We start from the raw sequence: 12,243 nt of genomic DNA, 5'->3' as shown, positions 1-12,243 counted from the left end.
ATCCTTTCTGTGCAAACTGCGGCCAAGCTCTGTCCGCACACAGAAGGTAACAGAGTCTGTGGCTGTTTTCATATGCAAGGACCTACGGCCGCACAGTGTCGTGGAAAACGCAGGTTTTCAGAAGATGCTACACACACTTGTTGGGAAGAGGAGGAGCTAAATATGATCATTGGCAATAATTCATAATTATTAATATTAATTATGGATTATTAAAATATTTGATTAATTAATTAATAATTAATTAATTATTACATAAGCATAATAATCGAATTAGCTTACAGCGGGGCACCACCGGGAAAACCGGACCAATGATCAGACGTAAATTCAGTCTCAAGAGTGTTCACTTAGGAAGCTAATTCTAGGGAGATATCAGCAACTATAAGATGAACAGGAAGGAGTGGAGCTCAGGCACTGACTTTGTCAACCAGCTTCATCACAGTATACAATGAAAAACCAAAGCAACTTCTCTTTGCAGTATAACAGGGTTTATTCACACTGATGACATTAATTTACAACCAACATCAACATTGCTCTATAAACCCTATCAACTATAAAACATTACCGAATCAACCAGCAAGCATCAAGAAGGGTGTGTGTGTGTGTGTGTGTGTGTGTGTCTGTGTGTGTGTGTGTGGGTGTGTATGTGGGTGTGTATGAGAGTGTGGGAGAAAGTGGGTGAGTGAGCGAGAATGTGTGTGTGTGTGTGTGTGTATGTGTATGTATGTGTGTGTGAGAGAGAGGGTGTGGAAGAAAGTGGGTGTGTGAGAGAGGGAGAGGCGTGTGAGCGTAGCAAGATGGCGGCTGTGACGCTGCAAGCTACGTCACGCAATGGCGGCTCGCCAAGAAAGCACGTGACTCAAAAAAAGGAGGGGAGCCGGTAGAGAGGGAAGTTCAAATTGCTCGGCTCCAAGTGTAGGTTAGTGGAAGAGAGGAAGAGAGAAAGGGAAGCACTCAGAAGTGTGGTCACGCAGGCGGTATTGAGATGCAGTAACCCGTCTGTGTTACGCAGAGACGCGCTCGGCTCAGCTGGTGAGCGGCGTGAATCTAGACATTGAACCAACACAGCCGAAGTACTGATCAATCCCGCGTGTGGGGCGACACAATAGCGGTCCGACGAGGTCGGATCACGGCGTATTACAAGCAGACACAAACGGGCAGGAGAATAACAGACAGCAGCAACACAGGCAATATTTTTACAATATCAATGCAGCCAAAATCGGACGCGGTGGTCCGTATCAACAAGCCCTTACAAACTTAAAAAGAAAACACACACTAACTACTATCTGCCCAGAGCTAAAGCCTCTTACTGTTGCAGAAGGTGGAGTGATGTGTCGGTCGTTCCTCGTGCGTCCTTTGTTACGGCGGAGGTGAAGTGGTTAGCGGCTCACAGTGGCTAACGGGTCCTCGGCGAGGGGGCAAGTCTCTGACGAGGCGAGTTAATTCCGGCTCGTAGCAGGGAATCACTCGGGGAAAGAAGGGGGTCCTTGTCCTTCTTCTTGAAGCAGGCAGTCCTTGTTATCTACCAAACCGCATCCGCGGGCATCCGGGTGAGAGGGTCAATCCGTGGTCTCGTACCGGGCTATTCTGTGTTCCTCGGCGCACAGAGTGAGGGAGAGGAGAGGAGATCAGCTCGACCAGCGAGGGAAATCCATAGGCCTAAAACGCGTCTAACTGTGCACAGTAATAACTCTTTCTAAAGCGTTCGCCACGTGGGACGAGTTGCTAAGCTTTAGGAACAGTTGTGGGTACTTCTATTAGCTATGAGGATCACAGCCAGAAGCGTTTCCCTCAGGTACGCTCTGTGATGATATACCCCGGCGTGACGTCACCGGTGCGGGGTTGGCCGTGGCGGATTTCACCCAATGGGAGCTGTGTATTTCGAGGGACCTCTGCTGGTCAGCTGGGGTGCTGTGTTGGGGTTGAATCAGCTGATTCACACAGAGAAAGGGGGTTGACTGATTCCTTTGTTCTTTTGGGCGCCAACATGTGGTCTCAGGCTTTGATTGTTACATGTAGGCCCAAAAGTTTATGGATAAAGTGTAGGCCTTTGTTATAAATCCTTGTACGGCACAACACACTCGAACTCTGAAATCGCCGTCCCGAAGGTGTACACAGAGGTAAAGACAGCAGTTTTGGAGTCGTTGAAGTTGGCAGAGACAGTGGCTCTTACATGTGATGGTTGGACTTCCAGAGCGACTGACCCCTACGTAACTATCACTTCTCATTTCATTTCTAATGAGTGGGCATTAGTGTCAAATGTTCTGCAGACCAGAGCCCTGCACGAAAGCCACACAGGGAGCAACATAGCAAACTTGTTGACAGAGGCAATAAATGAATGGGGATTAATGGAGAAAGTACCGGCAATTGTCACAGATAATGCCACCAACATGCTACTTGCTGTCAGTCTCATTAGGCCCGTTTCCACTGAAGAAGTTCCTGGTACTATTTGGGGAGCAGGAACTACTACGGGAACATCTCACTCAGCCCTCTCAACCGCCGTGTCTCCACTGAGAGAGCGGAGTAGGAGGAAGGTTCCTGTAAAGTTACCAGGCTCTGGATGTGACATAATCGCTACCATTTTGACCGGGGCGACGTAGGGGCGTAGGGACACCGTTAGCTGTAAGCCATTAGCGCTGTCTGTAGTAACTCAGTAACTCAATAAATGGTCCGTGGAAAAAAATATTTTTTCCAGCGGATGTCTTAGTTACAACATGATTGAGCTAACTGGAGTAGTTTCATGTCATATCCGACAATGGGAGGCTTTTAACAGATGACGTCCTGATGTGATTACACATACATCTATATATATATATATATATATATATATATATAGATATAGATATATATAGATATATATACACACACACACACACACACAATGGATTTGAAACTAATTGTATAATTATAAAATTATAAAGCTATTCTTTATTAATGTGATTCATTTACTTTTTCAGCAGAGTGGACCAATAAATGCAGCATACAGTGAGGCACGTGAGGTGCTGGAGCAGCAGGCAGAGCCAGCTGATGACCCTGGACCCCCATCAAAGAAAGCAAGGGACTCTTGTGCTCTGGCTGATCTCCTGTGGAACACATACACTCCAGTAGCAGTGTCCAGAACCGCAAATGACAAGGCATTAGATGAGGTGATGAGAAATTCGGAAAAAGGCCGAAATATGCAAAAAAGTTTTTATGCTTGGAGGGGGTGGAAATGTCTGCCTATCGATATTAGGAAAATGCAACTTTTAGCAATGGAAACAGATTTAGCAAATAAACAATGACGTAGGCTACCGAATCCTACTTCTACTTCACACACACCTGTGTGAACTTAGAGAGAGGTAATTACTCCAGTGTCAGGTAGGCTATTTCACAACTTACCTGAATAGACTGGATGTGTTGAATACCACTGCATCATGTGCGCTGCCTGGTGTACCAACACAGACATTAGGGATGTCCCGATCCGATATTTAGATCGGTATCGGCCGCCAATATTAGCAAAAAACGGGCATCGGCATCGGATCGGACTGCATGGAAAAATGACGCTCCATGAACTCCGATCCAGTTTTTCACGGAGTCCGTGCCAGGTTTTCCGGCCAGCCCAGCGCTCCGCGATTCAAGCAGTCCATTCCAGTGATCCGCTCCAGCTCTTACTATCAATCCACCAGGCCAGCATGCAGACGGCAGATACACAGAGGGTAGGAAGAGTAGCGGTCAATTTAGTTAACTGACTATTTGTTTTCTGCTGTTTTTTGTTTCTTGTGTTGATTCATTTTCTATTTATTAAGGTGCCAAAGCAGTCAAAGCAAACCAGCTATATTTTTTATTTAATGTTAATGTTCAAGTTTAAAGTTTGTTTATTTAACCCTGTTAACAATAAACAGGTCAGTTTCTCATACCAACTGTTGTGGATCATTCTAACTAACCTGATTAAGTAGTTGTTCTTTGCTTGATCAAACCTTTTCTGACATGACTGACAACAAAATAAGTGAATATGTATAATATATGCTTGGATCGGATCGGTATCGGTATCGGCCAAAACACAAGGCTGTAATATTAGTATCGGATCGGTAGTGAAAAAGCTGGATCGGGACATCCCTAACAGACATCACGGCATTATGTAGGCTACGCCGACAACGCTGATATGAGTGTGATGAGAGCTCTCACAATAGCCAAGAAGTTCCCAAGGAATCTCTCCATCTCGTTGTAGTCATAGATGTGCCGGTAATTGTTTACATTAGTTGTGGACATGAGACGCTCTCAATGACGTCATCTCATGGCACCCTCTTCTTCTACGGGTGTTTTTTGCATTTTCATTTTTTATGAGAAGCGCCACCTTCTGCTCGACCTGTTGACTCCCAATACTCGCAAAACAATAATGAATGGAACCGTGCATAAATTTGTATTTTCTTTGGCGCATTTTCACAAAATTCGCTTAAAATTTTCGATACATTTGGATGGAAACCCAACTATTGTCACAGCCCAGAGAAGTGCACTGAGGCCTGAACATGTAGACCAGCTGATTTTCCTAAACAAAAATCTACATGTGCACATCTAGTATGTAACCAGAAATGAAGGCACTTAATTCTGATGTGTTATTGTTCAATAATGTTATGTGAGTTATATCACAGTTTCAAGAGTAAAGTATAAGTATAAATATAATTCTACATACAACATTACATTACATTTAAAGTTTACATGCACTTTAGTTTTAATAGAGTACTGTTGTTTTTTACTTTTGTACTCCATACTCAGCATTAGTAATATTGTGTTAATGCTTTGTATTCAGATGTTTTATTGCTCAGAAATGTTGTATGAGTTACAACACAATTGCCAAGAGAATAGAAATATAATTTAAGTATGCACTTAAGTTTTAATACAGTATTGTCATATTTTTTTACTTTTGTACTCCAGCACACATATTATTGTGCTAATTCTTTATTGTCAGATGTTTTATTGCTAAAAAAAATGTTATGAGTTATATCATGGCTGTTCATATGGGCATGAAAATAAACAAATAATTATTTTTGAAATCATCAACAGGTACTCTAATGAATTATTTGTGTATTTCTACTTATTACTGAATCAATATTGAAGTGTTTAAATCGATATCGAATCAAATTGCTACCTAAAGAATCAAAATCAAATCGAACCGTGAGGTTCTTTACAATACCCAGCCCTAGTATGGAGGTTGAAGCTACAGGAATTCACACTTGTTTAATGCTGCTGTTAAATTGTGCATTACACCATGCATCACCGATATAGAGTGAGAGAGACAACATGACAGAGCTGTTTGAACTAAAAGTCATTTAGGTAGAATCAGGAATAGCAGTCCAATGTGGAAAAAATGGCTGGAATTGGTTTTCTGAAGATGTGCCAGAGATGCATAAGACTTGGTTAAAATGCTTGTGAAACCAGAATCGAGTGGCCATTCTTCCTGTTTAATTGAGAAAAAGAGGATATTGTGGTGAGGCCTTGGTGGCATACCCTAAAATATTGCATTTCATCAGCAGCTCAAATAGGCTGAGATAGGAGTCTTCACCGAACATGTAAATGGGAAATGAAGCTCCCAGCTGGTTGGTTTTACTTCTCTGGGGTGTAAATGTAAGAGATACCGACGTATGAATGGTGATGTCATTGGCGCAAAAAAGCCAGCAAGAACATGAGGCCTCAGCCGCCAATATTTTCGCAAGCTTTTTCTAAAACTTGCTTTTAAGAAAAGTCCAACAAAAAGTTGACGTCAGATTCACGACGTATTCTTAAATGGCAGATTGTTCGCACCCGTGTTCTTATCATGGTGAATCCCATTGTCCTCATGAGCTGACAGCTCATGCCAGCTGATCCTATTTAGCATAGGTAAATGCCCACAAATCCCCATAAAAGGGCATGAGACTGCAGGGCCGTGTGCACAGACACAGACACTTAAGAAGAAAGAGTTAAGAGAAATTAAGTCAAGAGTGCACAACCGAAAGTCCAAAGAGGGTGAGGCACCAGACTCCAAACATAAATCCTTTTGTTTTGAAGTAGAGGTGATTCTGCAGAGAGTCAACAACAAGCTGTCACAGGCTATTAAGGAGCAGCAGGAGTCGATATAAAATAATACAAACTAGAATGCACTCAGAGTGTGCAGACCTCCGCCAAGTAGGTGATATTCCCTCCCCCTCTGCATCAGATTTTGAGACCTGCATCACAATTAGGTTATTTGCATCACTGTCATTATTAGGTTATATATGCCTTCACCATGAAGACACTGTGGTGAATTTATTTCATTTTTATTTTGTACCAACACAGAATATAATATGGGTTTTTTTTGTGTTTTTCACTTTCTTTTTTTCCAACACAGAACATTCATTTCAACTTTAGAATTACAACAATATTTAGCAATAAAGAGCAACAGAATATATTTACAACTTCAGTGATACACCCACTATGTCATGGTCCGAAAAGTAGCAATCAGTAACACTGACTCGTGCGCACTGATCCCCCAAAAATCCTGCTACCAACATTTTATCATCTGTTCCTTGTCCCATTATCTACCTTTCCTGAAAATTTCATCAAAATCCGTTCATAAATTTTTGAGTTATTGTGCAGACAAACAAACAGACAAACAGACCAACGCCTCCGAAAACATAACCTCCTTGGCTGAGGTAACAAATGCATGTGATGCTAAAAACACCTGTAAATGAACCAACTGACCAGTGAATCACAAACTTTATGAATAATAGTAGCACAGATGTCAGGACTGAGGACAGAGACGAGCATTGCAGTGCTCTGTAAGGTGCGCGCATCTGTGTTAAAAGAGAAGCAGAAAGAGAAGAGGAGAGACAGACAGAGGGGGAGAGCAGGTAAAGGTGGACTAACGCAAGGTTTCTGTAGGCTAAGTCAGCCTATTATTATAATTACTTACATGGAATGCTTTTTTGTCTTTTTTTGTCGCACCTGCCCAGCCCTTCAGTGTAATATTGTGGCGTGATCAATCACTACTTATTAGACGGCGTGGTTCCCATTAACATAACTGATGTGAATTGAAGAGTTAGTGTAGTGGTTATTTTAAAAGGCCATAATGCTTTTTGTAAAAAATTTTAAATATATTATTGTAATATAAATCCTATAATATTACACTACTGTAGCATTTAAGAAAACACAATAACCAAATATTCTGTACAAACATGTCAGCACAAAATGTGTTTAAGAGTGGTCTTGAGTATTAGTAGACTCTGTTCTTACCTAAGAACAAATCCCAGATAAGAAAACATTGGTGAATGGCAGCATCTTCTTGAAAACTGCACAAGTCGATTTGAAGAAGAAATTTCTTCTTCAGAACGGTTGGTGAATGAGACCCATAGATTCTAGAGTGAAGTAAACCTGACTGAAGGTAAGTGTTTTCCTGAAAGAGTGTGTTCCCGTTTTCATAAGCCTTTAATTAGTATAGAAACATGAAAATGGGATGTAGAAAGACACTGTCTGCCAGCAACTACTTCGATGAAAAAGCTGATTCCTGATAAGTAGGTCTGGATGGTAGAGGAGCAGGTTTTCAGAACGGAATAAGCGAGGGTGACATGTGGCAGCAGGTATGTAGAGTGACATGCCTTGAAAGTGGGTCTGTTTAATATGACAAAGAAACAGCATAGAAACAGTGTATACTGTACTGAGATATTAGGGCTGAATGACTGACTTAAACATTGTGATGTAATATAACACAACTTTTAAAAAATAAGGACAAAACAAAATTACTTTTTTTAGGCTCCTCTGTCCTCCCCAACCACAGTCTGGAAGTTGAAGCAGGAATAGTGAACAACATGTTCACTTCAGTTTGTTTGATCTGTTACTGTAATTGAGTGGAAATCAGTGAGATTTATTTTTCATATATTAATGTTCACCAGGCCTGTTGTTCTGCAGTGCTATGTTGCTCTTTTTTTTACATTTGGTTTATGGGTGAGACTATACAGGTACATTAATAACATTAGTTAATGCAGTAATGAGTTTTTTATATATATATATACAGTACAGGCCAAAAGTTTGGACACACCTTCTCATTCAATGCGTTTTCTTTATTTTCATGACTATTTACATTGTAGATTCTCACTGAAGGCATCAAAACTATGAATGAACACATGTGGAGTTATGTACTTAACAAAAAAGGTGAAATAACTGAAAACATGTTTTATATTCTAGTTTCTTCAAAATAGCCACCCTTTGCTCTGATTACTGCTTTGCACACTCTTGGCATTCTCTCCATGAGCTTCAAGAGGTAGTCACCTGAAATGGTTTTCCAACAGTCTTGAAGGAGTTCCCAGAGGTGTTTAGCACTTGTTGGCCCCTTTGCCTTCACTCTGCAGTCCAGCTCACCCCAAACCATCTCGATTGGGTTCAGGTCCGGTGACTGTGGAGGCCAAGTCATCTGCCGCAGCACTCCATCACTCTCCTTCTTGGTCAAATAGCCCTTACACAGCCTGGAGGTGTATTTGGGGTCATTGTCCTGTTGAAAAATAAATGATCGTCCAACTAAACGCAAACCGGATGGGATGGCATGTCTCCAAACTTTTGGCCTGTACTGTATACATATATATATATATGTGTATATATATATATATACACACACACAGTACAGGCCAAAAGTTTGGACACACCTTCTCATTCAATGCGTTTTCTTTATTTTCATGACTGTTTACATTGTAGATTCTCACTGAAGGCATCAAAACTATGAATGAACACATGTGGAGTTATGTACTTAACAAAAAAAAATGGTTTCCACTTCACAGGTGTGCCTTATCAGGGTTAATTAGTGGAATTTCTTGCTTTATCAATGGGGTTGGGACCATCAGTTGTGTTGTGCAGAAGTCAGGTTAATACACAGCCGACAGCCCTATTGGACAACTGTTAAAATTCATATTATGGCAAGAACCAATCAGCTAACTAAAGAAAACGAGTGGCCATCATTACTTTAAGAAATGAAGGTCAGTCAGTCCGGAAAATTGCAAAAACTTTAAATGTGTCCCCAAGTGGAGTCGCAAAAACCATCAAGCGCTACAACGAAACTGGCACACATGAGGACCGACCCAGGAAAGGAAGACCAAGAGTCATCTCTGCTTCTGAGGATAAGTTCATCCGAGTCACCAGCCTCAGAAATCGCAAGTTAACAGCAGCTCAGATCAGAGACCAGATGAATGCCACACAGAGTTCTAGCAGCAGACCCATCTCTAGAACAACTGTTAAGAGGAGACTGCGCGAATCAGGCCTTCATGGTCAAATAGCTGCTAGGAAACCACTGCTAAGGAGAGGCAACAAGCAGAAGAGATTTGTTTGGGCCAAGAAACACAAGGAATGGACATTAGACCAGTGAAAATCTGTGCTTTGGTCTGATGAGTCCAAATTTGAGATCTTTGGTTCCAACCGCCGTGTCTTTGTGAGACGCAGAAAAGGTGAACGGATGGATTCCACATGCCTGGTTCCCACTGTGAAGCATGGAGGAGGAGGTGTGATGGTGTGGGGGTGTTTTGCTGGTGACACTGTTGGGGATTTATTCAAAACTGAAGGCACACTGAACCAGCATGGCTACCACAGCATCCTGCAGCGACATGCCATCCCATCCGGTTTGCGTTTAGTTAGACGATCATTCATTTTTCAACAGGACAATGACCCCAAACACACCTCCAGGCTGTGTAAGGGCTATTTGACCAAGAAGGAGAGTGATGGAGTGCTGCGGCAGATGACCTGGCCTCCACAGTCACCGGACCTGAACCCAATCGAGATGGTTTGGGGTGAGCTGGACCGCAGAGTGAAGGCAAAGGGGCCAACAAGTGCTAAACACCTCTGGGAACTCCTTCAAGACTGTTGGAAAACCATTTCAGGTGACTACCTCTTGAAGCTCATGGAGAGAATGCCAAGAGTGTGCAAAGCAGTAATCAGAGCAAAGGGTGGCTATTTTGAAGAAACTAGAATATAAAACATGTTTTCAGTTATTTCACCTTTTTTGTTAAGTACATAACTCCACATGTGTTCATTCATAGTTTTGATGCCTTCAGTGAGTATCTACAATGTAAATAGTCATGAAAATAAAGAAAACGCATTGAATGAGAAGGTGTGTCCAAACTTTTGGCCTGTACTGTATATAGATATATATAGATATATATATATAGATATAGATATACATACATACATACATACATACATACACAAATTTTCCTCACAGGGCTTTACAGCATACGACATCCCTCTGTCCTTATGACCCTCGCAGCGGATAAGGAAAAACTCCCCCAAAAAAAAACCTTCAACGGGGAAAAAAAACGGTAGAAACCTCAGGAAGAGCAACTGAGGAGGGATCCCTCTTCCAGGACAGACAGACGTGCAATAGATGTCGTACAGAACAGATCAGCATAATAAATTAACAGCAATCCGTATGACACAATGAGACAGAGAGAGAGAGAGAGAGAGAGTAAGAGAGAGAGAGAGACAGAGAGATGCAGGTAATGACAGTAGCTTACAACAGCATTATTGAAAGTAATAATATTATAGTTATAGTTCTGGCTACTGTGGTACAATATGTTGAAAGTATGTATTAATATCTGGCAGTATACATGTGTGACAATAATCATATGTGTATAATAACAGCAGAAGTATGATTAATGACTAATGATGGCAGCAGCAGCAGGAGGCATCTGGCAGGACCACGGCAGCAGCACAACCACACACGTCACGCTGTCCAGGCACCACTGCGATATGAGTTAATCTGAGAGACAGTGGAGCACAAAGGCTCCGGAGAAGAAGCCGAGTTAGTGACATCCAGAATGGCCGAGTTAGCAAGATGCAGTAATAGAATACGAGAGAGAGAGAGAGAGAGAGAGAGAGAGAGAGAGAAGGAGAGAGAAAAAAGGAGAGAAGGTGCCCGGTGTATTATAGGGGGTCCTCCGGCAGACTAGGCCTAAATCAGCCTAACTAGGGGCTGGTACAGGGCAAGCCTGAGCCAGCCCTAACTATAAGCTTTATCAAAGAGGAAAGTCTTAAGTCTAGTCTTAAATGTGGAGACGGTGTCTGCCTCCCGGACCGTAACAGGAAGATGATTCCACAGGAGAGGAGCCTGATAGCTGAAGGCTCTGGCTCCTGATCTACTTTGGAGACTTTAGGGACCACGAGTAACCCTGCGTTCTCAGAGCGCAGTGTTCTGGTGGGATAATATGGCGATGAGCTCTCTAAGATATGACGGAGCTTGACCATTTAGAGCTTTATAAGTTAACAGTAGGATTTTAAATTCAATTCTGGATTTTACAGGGAGCCAGTGCAGAGAAGCTAAAACAGGAGAAATATGATCTCGTTTCTTAGTTAGTACACGTGCTGCTGCATTCTGAATTAGCTGGAGAGTTTTTAAGGACTTACTAGAGCTACCTGATAATAGAGAGTTACAGTAATCCAGCCTAAAGGTAACAAAAGCGTGGACCAATTTTTCTTCATCTTTTCGGGTCAGGATAGGCCTAATTTTCGCAATATTACGCAGATGAAAGGTTTGTTTTAAATGAGAATAAAAAGACAAATCTTGATCAAATATTACTCCGAGGTTTCTTACGGTAGTGCTAGAGGCCAGAGCAATGCCATCTAGAGAAACTGTGTCATCAGATAAAGAGTCTCTGAGTTGTTTGGGGCCAAGAACAATAACTTCAGTTTTGTCTGAATTTAACATCAGGAAATTGGTGCTCATCCAAGTTTTTATGCCTTTAAGGCAGTTATGGAGTTTAGTTAATTGATTACTTTCTTCTGGCTTCATCGGTAAATACAACTGTGTATCATCCGCATAACAATGGAAATTTTAGAGTGATTTCTAATGATGTTACCTAAAGGAAGCATATATAGAGTAAATAGGATTGGTCCGAGCACAGAACCTTGTGGAACTCCAAAACAAACTTTGGTACATAAGGATGATTCATTATGAACGTCAACAAACTGACGTATATGTATATGCATACATATATATATATATACACATATATATATATATATATATATATACATATATATATATATATATATATATAAGTTAGAGGGAATCGTGATAAAGTGGTAAAACTTGGCACTGATCCACAGCCTCAGACGGCTCAGTTATACTATATATTCACATTTTTAACAATGCAATTTAAAAGTTTTGATTTTTATTGATAACCTACATTTACCAACAAGAAAAAGTACAGGTGTTTGAGGGAGAACTATGTTGATGTTTTTACTGTTATATAAAATAAATATTAGAGAGGAAATTATAAC

General features: G+C 41.4%; 2 protein-coding genes across 5 annotated transcripts in view; one reads left to right on the top strand and one right to left on the bottom strand.

Annotated features, from left to right (window-relative positions):
* LOC125889102 (uncharacterized) overlaps positions 1–4,936 on the top strand; it is a 75,653-nt gene extending 70,717 nt beyond the window's left edge. For both annotated transcript variants that reach the window (XM_049576824.1, XM_049576825.1), the window contains one exon: positions 2,955–4,936. In XM_049576824.1, coding sequence (XP_049432781.1) covers positions 2,955–3,278 — 324 coding nt within the window. In that variant the 3' untranslated portion in view covers positions 3,279–4,936. The remainder of the gene's footprint in view (positions 1–2,954) is intronic.
* The window catches only part of nlk2 (nemo-like kinase, type 2), a 209,145-nt gene that overhangs the window by 179,268 nt on the left and 17,634 nt on the right, over positions 1–12,243 (bottom strand). The window lies entirely within an intron of this gene.

The sequence above is a fragment of the Epinephelus fuscoguttatus genome, linkage group LG5, assembly GCF_011397635.1.
Source record: "Epinephelus fuscoguttatus linkage group LG5, E.fuscoguttatus.final_Chr_v1".
Classification (NCBI taxonomy): domain Eukaryota; kingdom Metazoa; phylum Chordata; class Actinopteri; order Perciformes; family Serranidae; genus Epinephelus; species Epinephelus fuscoguttatus.
The sequence above is the reverse complement of the archived record's forward strand: the minus strand, read 5'-3'. Positions and strand labels throughout refer to the sequence as shown.